This window comes from Artemia sp. Qi Xiang Cuo, chromosome 2, assembly GCF_049724085.1.
Source record: "Artemia sp. Qi Xiang Cuo chromosome 2, ASM4972408v1, whole genome shotgun sequence".
Classification (NCBI taxonomy): Eukaryota; Metazoa; Arthropoda; class Branchiopoda; order Anostraca; family Artemiidae; genus Artemia; species Artemia sp. Qi Xiang Cuo.
The window spans coordinates 74811353-74835281 of record NC_142795.1 but is presented as its reverse complement, the minus strand read 5'-3'; the positions used below and the strand labels follow the sequence as shown (position 1 = coordinate 74835281).

The 23929-nt window shown below is 37.0% G+C and overlaps 1 protein-coding gene and 1 pseudogene across 3 annotated transcripts in view; both read right to left on the bottom strand.

Moving 5' to 3' along the window:
- Lamtor1 (Late endosomal/lysosomal adaptor, MAPK and MTOR activator 1) overlaps positions 1-22870 on the bottom strand; it is a 29790-nt gene extending 6920 nt beyond the window's left edge. For 2 of the 3 annotated variants that reach the window (XM_089103193.1, XM_089103202.1), the window contains exons 1-4: positions 22743-22870; positions 14753-14829; positions 12437-12523; positions 6136-6343 (exon numbers count right to left, since the gene is read on the bottom strand). In XM_089103193.1, coding sequence (XP_088959319.1) covers positions 6136-6343; positions 12437-12523; positions 14753-14829; positions 22743-22796 — 426 coding nt within the window. In that variant the 5' untranslated portion in view covers positions 22797-22870. Of the gene's footprint in view, positions 1-5213; positions 5379-6135; positions 6344-12436; positions 12524-14752; positions 14830-22742 lie in introns of those variants that run through there. The other variant, XM_089103197.1, reaches the window with a different exon arrangement.
- On the bottom strand, positions 2010-4924 carry LOC148955614 (uncharacterized; annotated as a pseudogene).
- Positions 22871-23929: the final 1059 nt, after the last annotated feature.

Below are 23929 nucleotides of genomic sequence, written 5' to 3'. Positions count from 1 at the left end.
ACATAATCACAAAAAAAACACAAAAAAAAGTAGAGACGAAAAAAAGAATAAACGGGACGAGACTATTCAAAAACAACATCTAAACATGATCTGAAAGGGAGTTAATTCGACGTGCAACCCGTTCATCTGGAAGCTTTGCGAGTCCCTGACTCTGATCTGACCATACAATTTTATCACAGAACTTGTCTCTTGCCGCACTCGAATGTCACGACGGCGCTTTGTAAGAGATTCAGATATGAAAATTTAGAACCAGCTAATTTTGGTTTGCTTGCGAACACTTAACAGACCATCTCAAAAGTAGAAAACTTTACAAAAACTGGGGCAACTTTATAATTTTCCAACGCCGAAATGTTCAATCTGATCCTATAAACTAAGGAAAAATTCAGACCGGTGCCTGACTTTTGCTTAATACCGTGAAAAACAAGAATTCCAAGCTGTTTTTCTTGCTCATAATCATCAATTTTTGCCTCAAGCTAAGCTACTCGGTTCTCTAAATTTTCAATTAGGGCTTTAAGGTTCTTTATAGATACCAATAATTGTTCAAGCTTGGGATTAAATTAAAGAAACAAGACAAATATATTTCGCTCACAATAGTCCCAACAGAATCTTCGAGTACTTAGTCCTTGCCACACTTATCTTCTACTAATTTTGAAATTGTGCTCATCATTGATTCTTTTGTTTTTGTGAATTCCTCCTCACTTGCGACTATCTTGCCGAGTAAATTTCCGGTACACGGCTCAGAAGAAATTCCTTTTAGCGATGTGTAACTTTTGGAAGTTGTTTTATAAATATCTGGGTTTTGCATGACTTCTTTAAACGCACTTCCAACATTCTTTTCAGTTTTCTTAGAAGCGTCACGGTGATTACCCTCATAGGGAATGAGACTGTTCTCTGTAACTCGTGCTTCAGTGTGGTCTCCATATAAGAATACTAGGTTCCCTTTTTTTCCTTTGTCACTTGAATAACCCGCACAGGCCATAGCGGAAAGCCCTTGAAATTGGCCATCGCAAGCTGAAACAGCTTGAATTTTGACATTTCTTAAACTATGACGACAAATACTAAATCAACTTATCTCTAAGTGGGCAGGCCCACGACTAAGGGGCGGGCATGAATCCTCATATAGTAAATCCAAATCAGTTCAAGTGTTTTATTTCACTTCTGATTAATACAGAAAATAATTTTTTTCGAAGTTCTCAAGTGTCCATTAATTTGACAGACGGTATAACAAGAAACCAGTTTTTCTCACCGATTACTCTCTCAGTACGAGATGTTAACGGAATGAATGATATTTCAGAAATAAGCAGAAGCTTAAAACGAACAGAAATTATGCTATGTAAGACAAGGGCTACTACCCCAAAAAGCCTTCTATTTTGGGTCCTAGTCTTCGAAATTGAAAAAAAACCACGTATTTTTTCTCTTAAATAATACGTTTTGCAAAAAGTTTCAACGATGATCACACAGCTTATTGTAATCGATACCACTAATTACGAGTGCTATGCAATGCTAATGGCCTTAAAACTTGTAATCTTGTTCTTTTCATTCATAAAAAAAATAATCCAGTTTTCGGCTAGTAACGGAAAGTTATTCTCTGACTATTCTAATTGCAACTGCTAGCTATTTCTTGTAAAGTACTCATTAACAAATACATTTTAAAAAGATGCTAGCTCAGTATATGAAAATTTTCGATCCGAGTCTGAATTAAAGAGCATAAAAGAAGCATTCAAACATTTCCCACCAAAGCCACAAAGTAAATCAGATAGTCTATTTCCTGTACAGTAACAATGTTTTGTGCAGCACTTGCACGAACAGTATTCAGGGGCCATACAATATGGAGAATGCTTTAAGGGTGGGCACAACTGGCCTAACCTCACCATCTTGGAAAGTTCAGCCAAACGGTAGGGGATCTAAAACAGAGGCTTTGGTCGATTCGCTTGCAAAGAAATGCCTAACTGGAGGTAAGCGCGCTTAGCATGGCACTCAAAGGCAGCGTCAGATGGCGACAAATGACATCAAGGAAATAAAACGAAATGGAAATCAAGGTTTTCTAATGTAAAGTGTACAAACTGGTCTTTCTTGAATTCATTTGGAATGTAGATTTCATCTTGGTTTATTATTTCTTCCATGGAAACAGCTTCGCTGGTCAGTATCCTCTGCAAGGTCTTGAAGCTTACTGCATAGCGCAGCCTGTTTAGAGAAGAAGGGGAGCTTTGCCTCTGGTCTTGTGGTGCAAATGGACAGGGAGTGCAATATGTTTGGGAGCTGTAAGCCCCTGGCACTGAAAACGAAATGTTTTGAGTTAAATTTAGAGCCTTCTCTCTTGTATATTCGTCCAGACTGTAGTTAGTATCACTTCCTACAGGGGGATCTGACAGGTCGCTGACCAAAAATGTAATTACGTTATAGAGCAAAGGTGGAGCTCGACTATCTGCTGACTATAAGTCAAATCAATGCTACCTATGCTTTCTCTGAACTTCTTCACATTTTCTACTAATTGAGTCTTGGCTTTAGTAATTAAATAAAAGCAACTTTTTCTTTTCTCCATCTCAAATATATCATCTACTTAGATCAGAACTAGTTGGCCCTGAAGACCGCAAAAACCGTGGTGGAGTTCTATGTTCATTTTATTTGTCATCATTTTGTATGCCAACATATCAACTGCCACCAAGTTCGTCATCACTTGATGTCAATAATTCAGGGGAGTGTCCGAGTACATCAGGATCAGGGCCTATCACATTCGAATCGGAGCAGTCATAATCAGCATCATCTGAATCTATTAGAATTGTGCTGTATTCAGGTTCTCTAATCATTGCCTCCACTTGTGGAGGCAATGATTAGAGAACCATTCCTGGTGGAATGATTCCACCAGGAGAAACTATTCCTTTTAGATAATAAAATGTGCCTTTTTGAGAATCAACAAACTTAATAAGCTGGTTTAAAAAAATGTCTGTCTAAATTTCTCTAAAGCCAAAGCACTCTATGTTTCTGCCAAAGAAGCCCGTTTTCGATCAAAATCGTTTCTGAGCTTTTCTTTCAAATCTGAAATATGGCATATTCTTCCTTCCTTGAACTTAGACTCAATCCCCTCTAGGAACATGTTGAATAATGTTCTGTTCAAACCAGGCAAATTATCACAAATTGGCTTTGTAGCAATAAATTGGTCAATGCACTTTTTGTGGTATTTTGCCTCAGCTGCCACTAGGTCAATCCTATTAACTCTGCTGAATACTTCTGGCAGTGTGCTCCAGAGGAGATTTTCGAGAAAAGGTTTCTACATTGATAAGCTCAGAAGAGATTTTTTTATTACTCCCTGACTTCGATTAAAACGAGAATTAAGTTTTCTATGAAAAGGAAACAGCTGCAGTCTCTGATCATTTTTTCTGGTAGTGTTGACATTTCCAGAGCTTGTAGATTGCTCTGGATCAGAAGATTCTATACTGTGGGCATACATAAGCTGGCAGTGACAGCTGCTATGCCATTTTAGATTTCTCAACAAAAAGCTCTTTTTTGATGCTTCAGTCAGCAATCCTCTGTATTTGGTGTCACCAGTTGTTTCCTGTTGCTTTCAAGTAGCCCCTTAAAGCTCTTAATGAATGATAGATTCTCTTGTCTCTCATCTTGGCAAATAAAGCACAAAGAAAAATAAGTTTTCCTGACTTTTTCTGGACCTCGGAAAAATTCAATCTTTCTCTGTAGTTTATCCATCTGAAAGAATCAATCGGTAAGGAACTTGATTATCTGAAATAGTCATTGTTATAGCAAAGCAAACAGTGCTGGGGAAAAACAACTTATTTGCAATTTCAGAAACCCTCCCAACGTCAAAGAAAAATTTCTAACAATGAATTAAAAAAAACAAACATGATATGATACCCATTGTGATGTCACATACATAAGCAAACACAGAACTTAATGATAACTATTCAAGTTAAGGTATTTCTAGACACCAAAAAATGCTATTCTGGACCCTTCCAGTTCATTGATTAAAAACAGAAGAAAAACAAAAAACAGAATCCCATTCCATAATGCTGAATTTTTGAAGAATCAGGTCCTCATTAGCACAATACTGCTAGATTGGGAAACTAAAATCAAATATGGCAGAATAATGCACTTATTAGTGGTATATTTCAATTTTTTAGTTCTCTCCATGATTGTAAAGATTCTCCACTTCAAACCATTTTTTTTTACTTTACTTTAAAATCATTTGCATGATTTGACCTTGTTATCAAACTTTGGTAGTTTTATCCCAAAGAAAAAGGATTAGTGACATCCTTGAATCCAAAGAGAAGAACTTGAGATAAGAGTTTACTTTTTTTAGCCAATATACCCCTCACACCAAAAAAATTTGTTGAATTTAGACATAAGAAATTGCCCATGGCCAGATTAGCTGTATTTTCAAATATGAGTGGTCAATTACCTCTGACTAGTTGCCAACGGTTGCTTGATTCCCATTTTCTTTTACAAATTGCTTATAGCCAGTTGCCTATGATCAGTAGAATGAGTACATTTTTAAATGAAAACAGGTTGGAGTTTTCAAATTTATCACTTAAAGTTACAATAAGGTTATTTACCAAAAAAACATGAAATAAACATCTGGCAATTTACCAAGCAAGAAAACAATAAAAAAAACTGGTTTGGGGAAGTCACTGGCAAATAAAATTCTAGCAATTAACAGTAGCTGCATTTTCAAGTACCAGTAAAACCTGTGACCAGGTGTCAGTGATAGCTTGGATCTCATTTCAATTTACAAGTTGCTTGTAGCCAGTCAGCAGTGACCAGTATACTGAAAAAAGTTTTAAATATTTTCAAATTTGCTACTTATTCAAATTTACCAATTTACAGAGAATATAATTATTACAATTGGACACAGAATTGAATTCTAAATCTGACGGAATTTTAATTTCTTATCTACCTCATTATGGTCTAACATTCCAAATCAATCCAAAAATCAAACTGGTTCCAAGGTTGGCAACTAAAAATGTGGTTAATAATCCCTTCAATTACATAAAAAGTAAAAAAGGACTAAGATTTAAAAGTAAAGAGAATGGATAAGAGGAGGTTGAGAAATATTAAGGAAAAAAACAAATAAAGGGAAGAAGTTGCAGCCCTGGGTGAGCCTACGTATGCAAATGATTGTAAGAATAAACAGAGAAGGACAGATCAAAATCTTTTGCACTTTGAGTGATGATACTTCATAATTATCACACGTAAAACTTACCTTCAGTAAATTTCTTCTTCTTATTATTTGGATTATTATGGAGACGCTTTCACATAGTCACATCACCGGAATCAGATTCCAGACCCTGCAGCGTGTTGCTACAGCTAGGTTTGATCCCTGGGTCAAACCTGGGTATTACCAAGCCGAGGTCAAACCCACTCCGCCACTACAGAACATAAAAATTATTAAGAATAAACAAGCAGACACAGAATTGACAACCTATCCTTGCGAGAGGCGGATCATATATTCTACTGCTTTTCCGGAGTAATTTCTATTCAGCTAAGTCCCAGAGATCCACCAGGACATGCGTATTCGTGCTGGATACATGCCTTTATCGGAGCTAAAGATTGGGTCACTCTCCTTCTTCGCTTATAGTTCAAAAACTAAATGGGTAAGAGAATTTCTAGATCACACATTTAGTAGAACGATAAATTTCGTACCGAATCCGTTAATAAAAATTACACATTATGTTGGTAAATTTTCAAGATGAATCAAGATTATTCCCAAAACGCTATAAATTATTTTATCTTTTTTTGTCTATTTTTAAAGATTACAATTGAAAAGCAAAAGATAAAGCAATTTCAGAAAAAGAACATTGAACTTCATTCAGTTTCCTTTAAATTAACCAATAACTGAGCAATTTTGGATCAGTTTTGAAGTTTTTTTTTATTGACTTTAACGGAAATTTTGGTCAGTTGAAATTGAACTTTAGAGAATTTGAGGAAATAGGGATGTAGCACCCATTTGCCGACTATATAACATTGATTTTCGCATTCGGCATAATCAGTCACGTCAGATAGCATTCTCAAGCCTTCTGCTGCTTGGTGATCACTCAAAACCTTAAATATCAACATTTCTCTTGTTTGTGATGCTCCCTGACAAGTATATGTGTACCAAAAAAGGAAATTTAACTGCTGATTTACCATTTGGCGGTCTTCTTCATTTACAGGTGTCTTTGAAAGAACTTCTTCGGGGTTAGGTATGTCCATCATGTTGGCTTCTTTGTGAACACTTGGCACTACCATTTTGTTGCTTATCGCCTGAAGTTTTTGATTATACTGTCGCGACCTTTCTTGAACCTCTTGGTGTTGCAATGTCTGGACTTCCAATGCTGCAACATCTATAACGTTCCTAGATATAAGAAAAAAGTGAATTTCGTGGGGGCGCTCTTTTACATTTCAATAATAAAGCTTTGGTAAAAACAACTGAAGAATCAAATTTCCCTTTGTATTATAATATTCTTATTCGTATTGAATACTGTAATTTTGTTTGCTTATTTTAATTTTACTTTAGAGGATTTACTTGTTCAAAGGTTACCTAGGCTGGCTAAAATTAATTGATATGAACTGTGGCAAACGTCAAAGCGAAATTTACACAATTACACAAATGATAGATTCATGCCCAAATTTAATTTTCAATGGGCACCACCCGTCCTAGCCGAGTGGTTGGTGCGCTAAACTTGTAATCCTTGGTCTGTGAGGACAGAGATTTGAGTCCTGGTGTCACCAGTTCTTAGGTTTAGAACGAAGTCAGCGACGTGACTCCGTTAGCTCAGCCAGAGTCAACCCAGCACCAAATGGCTATCTGAAAAAATCTGGAGAAGGTAAACAGGAAGGGTGTGCGAAAACAGAAGATGGCTGACCCCCAGCCCTCCATTGCACCTGTTGGCTGAGGGGCCATAAAACAGAGATCAGCACAGTCAGTAGGGACGCTAAAGTCCAGTGCCGTAGTCTTCATCTTTTGTATGCACCCATATATGTACACACAAGGTTTCTCGGAACCTGTTTTATTTTGAATCAGTTCGTCAACCTAGAAAAACATTCTCTTGAATGTACAAAGACACTAAATATGATAAAACTGGAAAATAAAGTTACCATCTCAAAAACAGAAAGAAAGAAAAAAGAAGTCTAACATTTCCTGGCAATAAACCAGTAAATATATATATATATTTTTTTACTTAATTCTTATTGCTATAGTACTTCTAGCTCTACTGTTTATATTATTTTTATATTATTATTTCTATACAAGCAAATACGTCATACTCTCAAAGGCACTCTTAGTTTTTAGTTCCAGTAAAAAAGAAAAATAAACATACGAAGCCACAAGGGAATTTGTTTTCTATTAAGAATGAAAGTAAATTTGTACCAAATTGAACATATAATACTGTATAACCAAACGTTAAAAAAAAATGAAAAAAAATAGTTTCCCAAAATGTTTGTCTGACTCGTAAAAACGTAAGAAAAATGTTTATAAACAAATTTTTTATGCTTTTTTTGTGTAAAACTCCCCCGACAAAAATTCCGTGTGTAAAACACCCCCCGAAAAAAAAATCCTGAATAAATAATGTACTAAATTATGCATATGAAATTAGTGTCTTTAATAAGAGTTTAGCAAAATAAAAAACAGTTTTCTATTTAGTTGAGAAGAATTTGGAAGAATAGGAAGATAAGTCTAGATAGAAGCTGCAGCTTTGTCACAGCCCCAGTATATAGCCTTGATTTAATTCCGGCGCATTTTTTTCTGCTCCCAAATTGAAACCTGTCCTGAAACGTTGCCGCTTTGACGACGTAGTCACCATCCAGAAGGCAATAACCGACTCTTTAAGAGGGATTTCACAATATGGATTCAAGGTAGCATACCAATCATGGAAATCACGTTTGCAGCAGTGCGTTAACACCCAATAACTATTCTGAAGAACTTTAAGGTGTTGTTAAGATCTGAAGAATAAATTGCTGTTTACAAACTCAGTCTCATTACTTTTTAGACACGCCTTGGGTATATCAAGCAATAAGCTGCACAAAAATACGGTTAAATACTGCTTTCTAGGGCCTTAATAAAAGGAAGGTCAAGATGCTTAGCTGCCATTCTAAACATGAAAAAGGTCAGTATTGTTAAAACAATTTTTTTAGCAATTAAGCCTTGGACAAAGGAAAACAAGGAGAAGCATCACATGGGATGAAAAGAAGAAATACAAAATATTTAAAGCTCTTAAACTAATGGGATGGAGGAGTAGCACATACAACCGTCTTTGCCGTAAGCTACTTGATACTGCAATAAGTTATTAGCAGTAGTGGCAGCACGTATTGCTTTCATTCAAAATTTGAACTTAATAATCCTGACCTTGAATTCTCTTGACAGTTCTGTGGATACTGTGTTGGCTTCTACCTGCTCTTATTTGATGTACTTACTTACTTGTTGCACGTTCAAGCCGCATCCAGGCTCATCGTGGCACCCAGCAGATGACGACATGTCTCCTTCCATAGGTTTTCGCTCGAGGTTGGCAGGCTCCACAATTTCCAGCTACTGGCGATCCCAGCGACAGCTGTATTTTCAGAATCCTCCAATTGGCTCCAGATCAGACTTAACTGTTGCTACCCACGTCTTCTTTTGGCCTCCTGCCCTCTTCTTCCATGCCAGTAGTGGTAGACATCTGAGGCATTTTCTGCTTATATTTTCATGTGGTCTGTGCATTGTGTGGCCAAACCATCTCAATGTCCTCTGCTCAACAATGTCGGAGACAAGTGGGCGATCCCCACATCTTCTCCTGACTTCTTCATTCGAAATTCTATCTGTTAGGCGGATGCCCAGGACATAGCGCAGGCATTTGTGGTTGAATATATTCAAGCTCAACGCTTCGGCTGCTTTAAGTGACCACGTTTCACATCCATAGAGGAGGACAGAGAGAACCATAGCTTCATAAACTGGGGGCTTTGTGCGTGGCGATATTTCACTCCACTTCCAGAGATACTTCCGTAGTTGAAAGAAGACACTCCAGGCTGACGATATGCTGCTCCAGATTCCTTCTGAAGATTCGCTGGCAGGGTTTACCATCGATCCGAGGTATTTGAACGACTGAACGCCCTCTATCTGATTACCATTTATGTTCACAGGGGTTTCATCCATCCCACCTGTTCGCATGGATTTTGTTTTTGGTAGGCTTATTTGGAGACCAGTCGAAAGTGCCTTTTTTGCCACGTCATTTATCATAGCCTGGGCTTCTGCAACAGATTCAGCAAGCATGTCCACATCGTCAGCATAGTCAAGATCTGTGACGGAGAAGAACGGGCTCACAGCAACGCCTTTATACTTGTCCAGGACCCCAAGGATCCAATCGATGACGAAGTTGAACAAAATTGGTGAAAGGACGAAGCCTTGAGGTACACTTTCCTCGATCAGGACCAGGTCTGAAAGATCGCCATCGACTCTTACCCTGGCCTTTGTTCCAGCATAGTGTGCCTTGAGCAGATTGATGATCTTCTCAGGTACACCGTCCTCTATAATTGCTTCCCATATTGCATCACGATGGACCGAATCAAACGCGGTAATGAAGTCTATGAAGATTTGGATTGTTGTCTGCAGGTGTTTAAACCAGTTTTCAAGGATCGGTCGCAGGCTAAAAATCTGGTCACAGCAACACATGCCTGGCCTGAATCCTGCTTGGTTGGGTCACGTTCGGCTGTTTCTGGTGTCTTTGAAGCTATTTAAAAGTATGACTGCGAACAGCTTGGCAGCAATAGGGATAAGGGATATGCCTCGGTAGTTTTTGCAGTCCATTCGGTCTCCGTTTTTGAAGATAGGGACAATTATTGAGGTCTTCCAGTCATCTGGGATGTATTCATTGTCCCAGTCTTTGGTGATCACGCTATGAAGTCCATCCACCGCCACCACAGGGAGAGCTTTCACTAGCTTGGCAGGAATCCCATCTATTCCTGGGCTTTTATGGTTTTTCAAAACTTGGATCGCCTTAATTACTTCATCCCTGGAGGGTGGGTCCGTACATACATTTTCATAAGCCTGGTTGTGCGGGGGCTCTGCGGCGCTGTAAGTGGTTGCTTTGGATTACCATTGTCTCCTGGTCTCAATAGCTCTTGGAAGTTAACACGCCATCTTTCTTTACATTCCTTACTGCTTGTGAGTATTTACCCATCCTTCGCCTTAAGCGAGGGGATGGTAGTTTGTTTCTTCTTCCTAGTGCATTCTCTAAGTATCTGATAGAGTTTTCGTGTATCTTTCCGTGATGCGGCTCTTTCTATATCACTGGAAACATTAGACCAGTAGGCTTTTTTGTCAGCTCTTGCCGATTTGTGACATTCTTGTCGTAGTACTTTGTGTGTGGGGGACTTCTTGATGCTCATTTCTTTTTTCTTGGCAAAGAGTTTGAGTGTCTTTTCTGAAATCTATTTCTTGGTTTTACGCTTGACAAACCCAAGTGTGTTTGAGGCGGCTTCATTGATGTGGTCTCTGAATTTACTCTATTTCTTCTCAATTTTTATCTTGGGGCAGTTGGGGAACTGATCAGTCAGGGGTTGCCTCCTCGGTGTCATCTTGAAGGACAACGAATCGATTTGAGAGTTCAAGGACAAACACTCCTCGGTACTCATCTACTTTCAGCTTCGACACGCCTATTTTCTGGTTCGGCATAGTATTCTTCCTTGAGCTAAGTCTGTACTTTAGCCTTGTCTTCAGCAAGAAGTGGTCAGATCGATTTTTCGATCCCGTGTCAGCACCTCTGTGCACTCTCGAGTCCAACACCATGGATTTCCATCGTCGGGATACAAGGAGATAATCTATTTTGGCCTTTACTCTTCCATCGCGGGATTCCCATGTACACTTATGACACGGCTTGTGCCTAAACCAGGTCTTAGCCACAGCGAGATTGTTCTGCATTGTGAACAGCAAGAGCCTGTTTCCATTTGTGCACCTGTCTCCGAGGCCGTGCTTGCTGATCACCTGTTTCGAGTTATTCAACTTTCCGCCTATTCTGGTATTGAAGTCACGTCCAATTAAGAGGATATCTTTCCGGGGAATCTTATCAATGACTTTCTGCATGTCACTTTAAAACTGATTTTTTTGTTGTTTAGTGGCATCTCTTATTGGAGCGTAAACGCTAAGGACAGTCAGATTGTTCGTGCGACCTTTAATTCTTCCCCGTACGATTCTCTCAGACACAGGCTCATATTCCATGAGCCCAGTGACCGCTTTGGGGGACAACAGGATACCTACTCCTGCTCGGCCAGATCCATCTAATGGTCCCGAGTTATAAAAAGAGACCGCCTTCCCAGCCGAGGATTCAAGAGTCAAGATGTTACGTCCATTTAGTCTCGTCTCAGAAACGCACAGAATTTCAAGGTTATTAGGATAAAATTCATCAGCTACAAAAGCTTGTGTCATTGAACATTTAATTGAGCACAGGTTCTAGCAGCCGATATTCAGGCCTTGTATTCTTGATAGGATGGTAGCTAGCAGACTTTTCGACGAGGGCGGCATTCTCGTCGCATCGCATAATACCGGGGATGCCGTAGCCAAACTTTTCATCATATGTCATCATCATTAAGCGTTTCTTGGGGATAAGGTACACCACAAGGTCCCCAGTCTTGCGGTCACCCGAAGCGTATTGGCCATCACCTTGCTCGGCGTGGAGCTCAGTGATGTTCACACCCCTTCACCACTTTGAGGTGCGCTAGCGGATTTCCTATGCTCTCTAGGGACGGAGGATCAAGCCTCATTGCCTGGATGCCCACCACTGCCGTGGAAATTTCCAGGCTTAGCTTGCCCCTTGCTCCCACCTAGAATCAACAGTAAGCTTTAGAAGGGGTGCTTCCTTGATGCTGGATAAGTATGTATGAACGCGCGCTCATTTACGTACCTGTTTGCAATGTCAGCAATAAAGGTAGCCGTTTTTTCCCTTTCTAGATTCTTATTTCCTCAAAAAAAAAAAAAAACAAAAAAAAAAACATTGGTGTTTTAATTTTTTGTTATTTGTTTACCTTTTACTCTGCTCAGTCAAATCTTGAAAATCTAACAATCAAGTAGGGGTAAGCCCTCATTTAACCACAGGCTGATAGTGGTACCCATAAAAATGGCAGTTTTTTCCCTTTTTGTTCTTCTATTATTAAAAAAGAGTTATTTTATTTTACTATTATATTTTATTTACTTCTTTACTTATTTCTATAATTCGTTTTTTCTGAATCTCGGAATCACTTTCTTACACTACAGAGTCTGTTGTGGACTAAATGTATCTTTTTCACTTATAGTTTATATTATTGAGTCATTAGAATGACCAAGTCAATAATTTTTTTTTCTCCAAACATTTCATAGCCCACCTTTGTAGTACTTCGGAGAACATACCTTACTCAATGTATTTGTAGCCCAATTAAAAAAAGTGTATACATGATGATCATGATTACACTTGTTGCCAAATATTTAAAAAGGAAGACAGCTTACGTTGCAGTTTCGTGCAGAATCTTATTAATTGCCGACTGTTCATCATTCTGCCTTGGTAAAGAGCCTCTATACCTTCCACCATCGTCACTAGAAACAAAGCAGGATAAATTTTAGAGTTAATTCCTCAAATATCAGCAATCCCTTTCATAAAGGTGGGAGTTGCTAAAATATGTCATTTTACTAGCTGAATTTTATGCTTCACTCCTAAGGAGTGAAACTCCTCCTTCTGTACTTCTAAGGAGCACAGAAGAATTTGAGTGTCGTTTCAATAATTAAATCTAAAATTCTCAAAAATCTGATATTTGCTTCCATACAAAATGGACAAAAACAATATTTTCCAAGCACAGTTAACAAATATTTTCTACATACATACATTACAAACTGGTAATGTATAGGCTATGGATTGTAATTTAATGTTGTAGTACTTGTAGTAGGAACTACTACACCATTATGCAATAATATTGACAAAATCTGAGAAACCTAATACCAACTTAAAGTGAATTTGAAATGAAAAAGATTCAAAGAGTTTTAAAACTATACAGAGTTTCATGAAATGACTTTCTAGGACATTCCCCACTTCTATTCGGCCACGATACAAGTCAAGATATTACAACAAGGGCTGGGCGATGTGCCAATGTTATCATCATATTGGGATATATTTTGAAATAGATGATATTGTATCTATACTGTTATGCCGATATTATAGTTGAAAGTTGTCTTTAACCATCCCACCTATTTCCCTCTACTTGTAATGCAAAGCAATGTAAACAAGTTATTCTCTTAGTTAGTTCCTACACTGCTATTTTACGTTATGATGTCAGTATTAAAGTCCAATCTCTCAAAGTCAAGCTGTGCTTCAGATCAGTCACTAAAGTTAGTAAATACTAAGAAAAACACGTAAAAAAAAAAAAAAAACATGACAAAATAGCTAACATAAGATAACAAAACAGAACAGGAAAGGTAAGTTAAAACAGATAATTTGTTCCTGTTTTCTGCGCAAACAGAACAGAAACAGGTACTTCGAAAACAGAAACAGTGCTGATGCTTATTCAGAAGCAGACATAAGTTAAATAAATCAATGGTGTAAAATAATTATCATTTGAGATTACTTGATTTTTATATTAAAAAAAAAAACAAAAAAAAAAAAAAACTTACATTCTCAATTATGCTAGCAGACAAAATAGAATATTATTTTTAATGTAGTTACATTTTGCAACCAATTAATTCGGGGTAGAAATTAAGGATAAAAGAAGCATAATACAATGCCAGGATAATGAAACGGTGCTTTAGATGGCAGCTGATACTTATCTATTTGCTGATACACAGTTAACCCATGTAAACAGCCAGCAACATGCTAGGATATAAGAAAAATATTAAGAGATTACTATCGTTACAAGATTACTGTTAAAAGAAACAGATATTCATATATTAACATTTAATCCGTTTGTGCTCATCCACGAGCTGGAAAAATTAGTTTCCAGGACATTTTAAGTGTTTGTTCTGTTTTCCAGGTGTTTTATATGAAATGGAAAATGTGTCATTAGTTTTCCAGATTTTCCACCCTGCAGGATGACACTCTGTTATACCAACTGGTCTACATGTTTACTTCCTCTTCTTTGCAATATAAGGTTAGTTCCCTTACATATTATTTCTTTTTCTTTGTATTTATAAAATGGAACAATAGAAAGCATTATCATGTTTTGATTCTTTTCAAGGAGAAAATTACCTATCCACCTTCTATGTAGATTTCAGTTAACACCCTGTTTCAATAAAATTAGTTTTAATGGCCATAACCATACATACCTTTAATCTTCAGACCACCATATTACGTATATCTGAAATCTATTCTATTCTTGTATAGGCTATATACGATAATAATCATCCTATTTCGAAAGCACATTTCTTATTAATTTGGTCCTCCCTTGCAAAGGATAAACAGTTTTTTTCTCTGTATAATCTTTGAATCCCACATTTTTGAAAAATATACTAAGATGCCTAATAACTGGAGATTAGGATTTAAAAGGCTCTTGGGACATCAGACCCTTCTTCGCCTCTTACTCCTTATCTTCCAGGTTTGGAGATTGCATTCTAATATCTGTGTGATTACTTACCTGCTTTGAAATTTTTTCACACAAAGCATAAAATTTAACCCCATATAAAATGGGGACAGTAGGCAACAGCAACCTTTTTACTGAAATCCTAATCAATCTCAAATCAGAAACGATTCCTAGATTGCACCCTACAACTAATAGCAATTAATACAACAGGAACATGATAGTCAAGGAAAAGTCAAACTGAAAAAGAAACATATCTCACTTTTGATTTCTTGCTGGTGATGGTACATTTTGAGCACTGTTACTTAATAAGTGGGTTCTAGAATTCACTTCTCCATCCTAAAAAGAAATAAATGTGTAAATTTGTTTTTGTGATTATGTCATTTGCTGATAAAGTAAGATGTTTTATTCAAAGACTCAGCTATTAAATGTGCAGAAATTACAAGAAGCATTGGAAGGCAGGTGCCCCAAAACCCCTACCACCAAATACAGTTGTTCATGTATGTAGAAGCAAGCAAAACAAATTAAGTAAATTTTGAGCATGGTGTTGGGGAAAATTGGAAGAAAATATCTAATCAAGGTGAAATTGAGTTTAAGCTCCTGGACTCAACAGAATCTTAAATTCAAATTTTAATCAGAGAGAACAACTTTTAAGGGGTGCTTAAGCATGATTATTTATCATCATATCAAATTGTTTTAGGGTTCAATCCTTGGATGACTTAATTGACTTTAAAAAACATCAATAAAGTAAAAAGTATCCCAGGCAGAAAAAAGGGCAGAAAACAACATCTTAAGTTGATATGCCTACATTGAGTTTACAGGGGATTAAGAACTAATCCAATGGAAATCAAACATAATTTGTGAAATATATAGTTTGTGTGTTTTAATTTAGAGCAACAATTCTACAATCTTGTTTGACCAATTGTAGAATTGGTCATATCAGGCAATATGCTCTGCAAAAAATATGGTTTGATCCTACTTTCTAGGGCTATTATGAAAGATTAAGACAGATTATAAACCAAATATAAAGCCTTTTGGCCATATCTATCAGGAGCCAAACAAGCACATGTAGTGGGCTGACCATATCAAGTCAGAAATTGATTCTAATCTTTAAAACTTTGATCACCACTGATTTCTTTTATATCTTTGGGTTAGTGTAAGTGTACATGGGTTTATATTTTTTGGTACTAGTTAATATATTGTCACTATAATCAACTGAGTCAATATACTCTGTAATCTGTACTATGTAATCAATTACAATATACTCTGTAATTGTGTGCTTAGAATCAGTTAAAAGTAATCAACATTTAACATTTTTCTTCTCTCTAAGATTGGTAGGCACGTCTCTGTTAGTTTTGGCTGATTTTAATCTTTATAACATTGTTCACTGCTGGATTTTTTTTTATATCTTTGGGTTAGTTGTAAGTGTACATGGTTTTAATTATTTTGGTACTAGTTAATGTATTGTCACTATAATCTATTGAATCACTATACCCTGCACTCTGTAACATTGTGTCCTTAGAATCAATTAAAAGTAATCAATATTTAACGTTTTTCTTCTCTCTAAGATCGGTAGGTACGTCTCTGTTAGTTTCGGCTACGTCACTACTAAAGCGCTGCCCATTACTATTAGGTACCCTAACCTTGGGCGACGATAAACGTCACAAGTCTCACCTACAACACTTCCCTTTATCTCACCAAGTGTATAATCATCTATATTTTACTACACACAGGTCATCCTGATGTTAGGATCAAAAGAATATATGAAGGGATTCCAAGGAATCTGAAGGTTTATTGGGAGCAGTTATAGAGCAGTGCTTTAAACATATTAAATAAAAAATAACAAGTCTTTTTCAACTGAAAGTAAAAAGCAACATTAAAACTTAAAACAAACAGAAATTATTGTATATATGAGGGGAATTGCCCCCTCCTCAAAACCTCACTTCACGGAAAAGTTTTTTAGTACTTTTAAAAAAGTTTCTTATTGTTCTAATTAAATGACCCCTGTGTTTCAGAAGTCGTTCTTAAAGAATTAGGGCAAAATTTAAGCTTTAGCGTAGAGAGCAAGGTGTTGAGGAGGGGCAACACCCTCATATACGTAATAACTTCTGTTTGTCTTAAATTTTAATGTCACTCCTTACTTTTAGTTGAAAAAATTGTTATTTTTAGTTGATTTATGATCGTTTTTTAATTCACCCCTGGAAACTTCCCTCCCCATGAAAAATCCCCCAAGAAGAAAATTCGACCCCCCCCCGAAAAATGTATCAATACTTCTGGATAACAAACAATAGGCCTACATAGACAATAGGGAAATTTTACAACTTAAAGATATTTCCCCAGGGGCTGCAGGGGGTCAGGTTATCTCAAAGTTATATCTATTGAGCCTTTAAACTATGCTGAACAAAGTGGCTATCTAAAAATTTTGATTGGACAATTTTGGGAAAAAACAAGGCATGGGAGGATGCCTAGTTGCCCACTAATCTTTTTAGCAACTAGAACTTTTAATTTCCGTTTGAATCAACCCTCTTCCGATGTTCAGGGACCACTGGGTTGATATGATCAACCCTAAAAAAAAAAAAAAAAAAAAAATCTGTGATCTTTCTTCTGGCCAAAAATATAACACACCACATTTTTGCAGATAGGAGCTTGAAACCTCTACAGTAGTGTTGTTTGATATGTTGAATATGATGGTGTGATTTTCATTAAGATGCTTTGACTTTTTGGGGATGTTTCCTTCTTTATCAAAAACTAGGCAATTTTTCTGAGACTTGTAGCCTTTGATGGGTAATATAAAACTTAATGAAACTTATATATTTGAAGTCTGCATAATAAGTTGATTCTTTTGATATATCCAGGTGGTATCAAAATTTCGTTTTTTTAGGTTACTACTGAGCCATGTCACTCCTTATTGCTTACAGTTCGTTACCATGAACTGTTTAATATAGATGAGAAATGAACAAATTTTTGAATTAAAATCAAGTTGCCATCCATTCATGGCTAATAGTTGAGGGAGAGGCACAGCTGGCATAAGCCTTTTTCAGGAATGTATAAAAATAATGTCATTTTCGCTTGTTGATAGACAGTCTATCATCCATCCATTCATCTTAGGGTAGAACTAAGGTAGATAGTCATAGAACTTTAGGGATGATCAATATTTTTGGATTGACTGATGATGAACAATGTCGACTGGACTTGTATGCAAAAGGGGGGGAGGGCTGAATTTGCTTTGACTTACAGGTGAACAAGCAACCAAAGCCTAGTAGACTTCCCTGGTAAAAGTCTTGGGAGGACTACCGTGTTCTAGAATTGACACTTGACCACAAGTCCCCTGGACTGGCAGTTGAATGGGGAAGTCTATAGTTTTCCAAGTGTTTTGGTAAATGGCACAGACAAACGGCAGGAGTAGATGACTCAAATTGGACAAATACTTGTGTGTTAGCTTTTGGAGAGCTCTGTGCTAGCCTCAGGCGGGCTGGAGCTGCAATGAGCACACAACATTCCTTTTATTGCGAAAACAGAGGTTGTCAACAAGAAACCTTAATTTTAGAAGCATAAGCATTATGATAAAATTTGAATTTAAATGTAAAGAATACAAATTTGATGCAGATTTTAGCAAGTTTTCTACCTTTTGAAGCAAACTAACTAGTTGGTTAGAGCAAATATACCCAATTGAGACTTAATTTTATAAGTTTTGTTAACAAAAGTTAAGCTCCATTGTAAAGAGCAAGGAATTGAAAGATGTCAGCTTCATCCCATTTTTAGGATGATCCAAAGAATGATATGCAACCAAGCATAATTTAATTAGAGTAAAATTGAAGCCAAGAAAAGCATAAAAGGTAAAATCCAAAAATAAAACAGGCATTGAACTATCAGCAGCATTAAAGTAAAATTCCCCTTTGGAACTAACTGTAGTAGCAGTAAAAGTACTCCTTTATCTCTCAACAGTCTTGTTGCCCTGAACTAAAAACTATAATTGGAAAATTCTTACTTGGAAATTTATATTTATTGGATTGTCAGAGTTTCTTCTGTTTTAAATCCATCCCAGGCCCCTCTCCCCAATTTAAGGATTAAACTCCAGGCTATATACAAAGTTTGCTGTTTGTTTTTTTAATTTGTGTTATGAATCAAACTGTTGATAGGAATTCAATTGAAAATAATAATAATAAAAGCATCAATGCCAGCAACATTTTTTATATGGCTTATGGCTATTTCCATGCTGCAGAGGCTGGGATACTATTAAATTGAAAACTACTCTGAAAACATAGCTAAATTGATTTCTATAAGCAAAGCTTCTTCTATAGATTTTTATGGATCCCTTTTTTGTGTTTATTATTATTAGTTTAGGGAGATTCTACATGAGCTCAGGGCTGTTCATAGGGCTGGTATTAGCTAGGACAAAATTGAGTTCGCTATCCCCCCCTAGCCCTTTAAAAGAAATTAGATGAACTAGCTGATGACCAATGATATTGTTCATAAAAAAGTAAGCTTGGTTGCATTGAACTCTCCAAATAATGGTTCTGGGGACAGCTTCCACTCTCCACCTCACTGAAACAGTTCTGACTGAGCTTGCCAATTACAACCTTTAGGAATACTACTACAGCCTAAAATTTGCTATAAGGAGGCAATTCGAAGTGTTTATCTTTGCCTTTTAACCTTTTGAAGAACACTGACCTTTCAAGAACTTTTAGTTTTGAAAATGTAACTCTTAGAACTATGCAGATCTACAGGACAAATGAAGCTTAGGGAGAATGTTTTGAGCCCCAAACCTCTATTGAATACTGATTAATCAAGTTTTGAACAATTTCTGAATAATATAACTAACAATATTAACTATTATTGCTTTTTTGAAACTTGAAAAAGTAAACATCCTAAAATGGCCAAAATCCAATTGAAATTGGAAGGCTTTGACAGGACAGATTATAGGCTTTGCCCACAGCCATTGAAAAACAGCAGATATTTTCTGGAATAGATACATAGTGAAAATTAGGTCTCAGGAAGTTTGTTTGATAACTGCACCTTCTCCCTCTAAAGGACATTCACCTTTAATACACCTAGAAACAATGTTTGGTAAAAAAGTAAAGGTCTTTGACTTGTTTAATTCTCTATGAGCCTGCCCAGCCTGCCCAGTTGTCAAGAACCAGGGGTCATTCAGCAAAGCTTTTTCGGAAGCCTGCTAATACAAGGAAGAGGAACCATTTCTTCTCCAACTGCATCATAAGCCTCTGGAAAGATCTGAGCGAAACGACAGTGAGTTCACCATCTGTTGACAGTTTCAAAGCCAATCTCGATAAGGACTGGGAAACCAAACTATGGCTCATGCAATGGGATGAAGCTGATGTCCCGCAGCCCTATCATCACTAACTGGCGTACACTGGACTCGTCCATATCGCTAGCAAGTGCGATTTAAGGTAATGAGTTGATTTGAGCAATAAGAAGTTGCTGAGCATGCCAAAGCAAAAGTAACTCATTCAATACCATCTTTGAAAAAGACAATTAGAAATACTCCGCCATTTTCCACCTGGATGCCTCTCCATCCAAGTGGTCAAGAGTACCCAACCTGGGCCACCCCAGTACTGGTTCGGCCGTCTCTGGCTTATGTTTGGCCACTGGACAAAAGAAAAAGAAATGTGACCAGGGGAACATTAAAGCTTGTTTTTTGGCAATAAAATTAAGAAAGAATATGGTCAGCATAAAAAATCGCAAAATGAATTTCATTAAGGCTTAAAAAAAACTAAAGAGCATTAATTTCTAATTATGCATTGACTGATCAACACCAAAACTAAACCACTCTGCTAATCTTGGTGTTCTACCTGTCAATGGTGGCAGTTTTATTCCAACTTCTGTCTTTAAGACAATATCCATCTCTTCAGTTAGTGCAAAGTCTCTTGCTCAAGTATCCTTCCAAAAGTGAACCTTAAGTTCTTCAGTTGCTACTTTTTCAAATGTCTTGTGGTCTGAACATGTGTTTATATAGGTCTTGCTCCAAGTGGTTAAAGAAAGCTCCTACACTTGGATGGTTGAAAGCAGTTGTCCATCATAGGCTTGTACTTTCTGGTGTTTTTACTGATAGAGTTTTAAGGCAATCCATAAAACCATGGTACCAATCTTTACCAGTAATTCCTCCACTGTCTCCACTGCCTTTGCAGTTCTGTTATCCAGTACTTTTATACTCTTAATAATGGCATAAGTATATGCAAATTTACACACTTCTATGGGAATACGGTTGAAAGCATTTCAGCTATTGTTTTCAAAGTTTTTAGTCCTTTTTCTTGTTCCTCTGTAAATATTTATCATGTGTTGTAACAGGGTGTAAAGAAACTTCAGTCAAGACTTTTTAGAGGGATATTCAGCTTCTCAACTTTCTTTTTTTATGTAGTCTTGCAGCATTTCTTTAGAAACAGCCATGGCACTTCTAAAGAATCCAACTGACTTCTTGTAGAATAAGACAGACAAAATTGCTGTTTTATTTTCTTCTGGATCACAGCCACCTTTCTTTCTTTTCTCTTCTGTTTTACTTTTGAGCATTGTATCTTGAATGAAATTTAACAGGAAAAAATGGAACTTCAGTTCACCTACTGTTCTGACAGGATTAACCAATGCCAGAATTAACACAGTTTTGGGCTTTAAGCTTGCTGTCAACCTTCAAATATGCTGTTTACACAGCCTTTACAAGCATAGCCCACTTTTGGACACCTTGGTATGTCATGCAGAGTTTACCCCAGGTATTGTGGCCAAGCATGGGAGTTTGCTATCCTGCAGGATGAAAAAATACTAACAGCAAATTGGTGAAGATGGCATGTCTTGGAAGCTGCCAAAAACAGGCAAATAATAAGAGAATACAATGTAAGTTTACAATGCAAGTTTTCTAGTATTTGTAATTAGGCATAGGCTTTCAGACAAAATTGAACAAAATTCCAGAGTTAATCACCTTAAAACATGATCTAATCTGACATTTTTGGTAAAAGTATTAATTAAGATCAGACATTTTAAAAACATACACTGCCATCTGTCAGAGCTTTTATAATCCACCAGAAGCCCCATAGGTTCTTATATTGAAACTGTTTGCTTTGGCTAAATGTGGGCCAGTCTCTCCTATACCAATTTTGATATTTAATTTTGCCCAACTGTAAACTTTTGAATCAAATTCTTAGAAGAAGCTGTTATCTAACCATAATGTGATTTGTGTCAAATTGCTTTTGTGGTGTTTATGTTTTCTGGAAATTAGAAGTTGGATAGTGAGTCTCTTATATTATACTGTTGCAGGAAAAGTAGAACATGGAAAATGTTAAAGGCTGAGTTTTAGCAAAATATAGAATGACTAGTTTCTGAAGACCTATATTCAAAGGACCTTGGGAAGTATTAGGGTAAATATATACCAAATCATATTATTGAGTTAGGAATAAAGTGAATACACCATTTGATGCCTTTTTTATGCTGATTACAAATATAATAATCACTTCTATCAGAAATGATTTTCAGCCCCCCCCCTATATATGCCAATTCAGGGTATATATTTCTACATTAGGGGGGGGGGGGCAAATTTCATTTCTTATGTAAATGAGAGGCAAGTTTAAACTTTACCCCCACACCCCCTAATGTACAAATATATACCCTGAATTGGCATATATAGGGGAGGGGGGGGGGGCTTAAATTAATTTCCAATATAAATTATTGTTATATTTGTAATCAGCATAAAAAAAGGCATCAAATGGTGTATTCACTTAATTCCTAACTCAATAATATGATTTGGTATATATTTACCAGTATTAGTAAGAACCTTCCCCCCCCTCCATCACAGAAGTGGCTGCCCCCCTCTACACAAGATGCTGCCTAAGCCCATGGCAGCCAAGCTTTTAAGCCCAAACAGTAAACCAATGACAATAGGCCTAGCAAATGGACTGAATGACTAGCCACCTGAACTTTTAGGCAAATAAGTGACCAAAATCATTCCCAGGTATTTTCCCTTTTCTTAGTTTTGTTAGCATTGATTCAATTTATGGGTACATTAGTTAAAACAAGATTGGGTAGGCTATACCCAAGATTGACATATGGGCTAAATATTTGCATATTATAGGTTTGAAGGAGGGATGAAATTATAGCAGAAATTGCCTCCGAATGTGTTAAGTAGCCTACAATTCTTCTGCTTATTATGAATAAAAATTCTTTTCATAGGCTAACATGCTTCCTTCTCAATTGCACTAATTATAAAAAGATCATCTATTACATTCAATGATCTAGCCTGCGAACCTAACCTGGGATTCGTCATCCTTAGTGGGACCACAGCAGCTCTCACAAATGTTTCCCATAATAATTTTATTCTGTGTTTCCTTTCTTCTTTATTGCTCTAAACATTTACATCAGTGTTTCTACTTCATTTTTTCCCCATAGTTCAGAAATTAAAGTGTGGCTGAAAGCAGTTTATTACAATAAAGGGCTAGGCACACATAGCTGATTTCGGGAACCGATTTTAGCAAGAGTGTATTCGACGTCGAATGATTATAATTAATGATGTCAAGAGGCGGGTCTTAGTAACGTTTTTCGGTGATTAATCATCATTAATTATGTTCTAGACAAGGAATGTACTGGGGCTTTAAGCATGTATTTAATCTTATTTAATGATTATTGTAAATTATTCGTAATTAATGATGATAAATCACCGAAAATCGTCACTAAGCCTCTTACTATCATTAATTATAATCACTCGACATGGAATACACCCTTGCTGAAATCGGTTCCCGAAATCAGCAACGAGTGCCTAGCCCATAAGGGAACCAAGACCTTTATCTGATAGTTTGAGATTGAGCTGCGGGGTGCGGGCCCAACATGATCTCTCTCTGCCCGTGTGTCTGACCGTCTTTTTGCCTGTTTCTGTGTCTGAACCTGTGTGTTTGTTTGTGTTTTTGTTTCTCTCTCTTTCTGTCCCTGTGCGTCTGACTGTCTGTTTGCCTGTCTCTGTGCCTTTCTTTGTGCGTCTGACCCTGTGTGTTTTGTCTCTCTCTCTTCCTGTGGCTTTTCTGTCTGACCGTCTTCTTGCCTGTTTCTGTGTCTGTCTTTGTGTCTAACTATGTGTTTGTTTGTGTTTCGTCTCTCTCGTTCTGTCCTTGTGTGTCTGACCGTCTGTTTGCCTGTCTCTGTGCCTGTCTTTATGTGTGTTTTTGTCTCTCTCTCTCTCTCTCTCTCTCTCTCTCTCTCTCTCTCTCTCTCTCTATCTCTCTGTCTCTCTCTCTCTCTCTCTCTCTCTCTCTCTCTTTCTCTCTCTCTTCTCTCTCTCTCTCCGTCTCTCTCTCTCTCTCTCCCTTTCCCTCTAAGCCTGTGTGTCTGACTTTCTTTTTGCCTGTCTCTGTGTCTGTCTTTGTGTGTTTATTTGTCTGACTCCGAGTATTTGTGTTTTTTTTTCTCTCTCTCTGTGCCTGTGTGTCTGGCCATCTGTTTGCCTGCC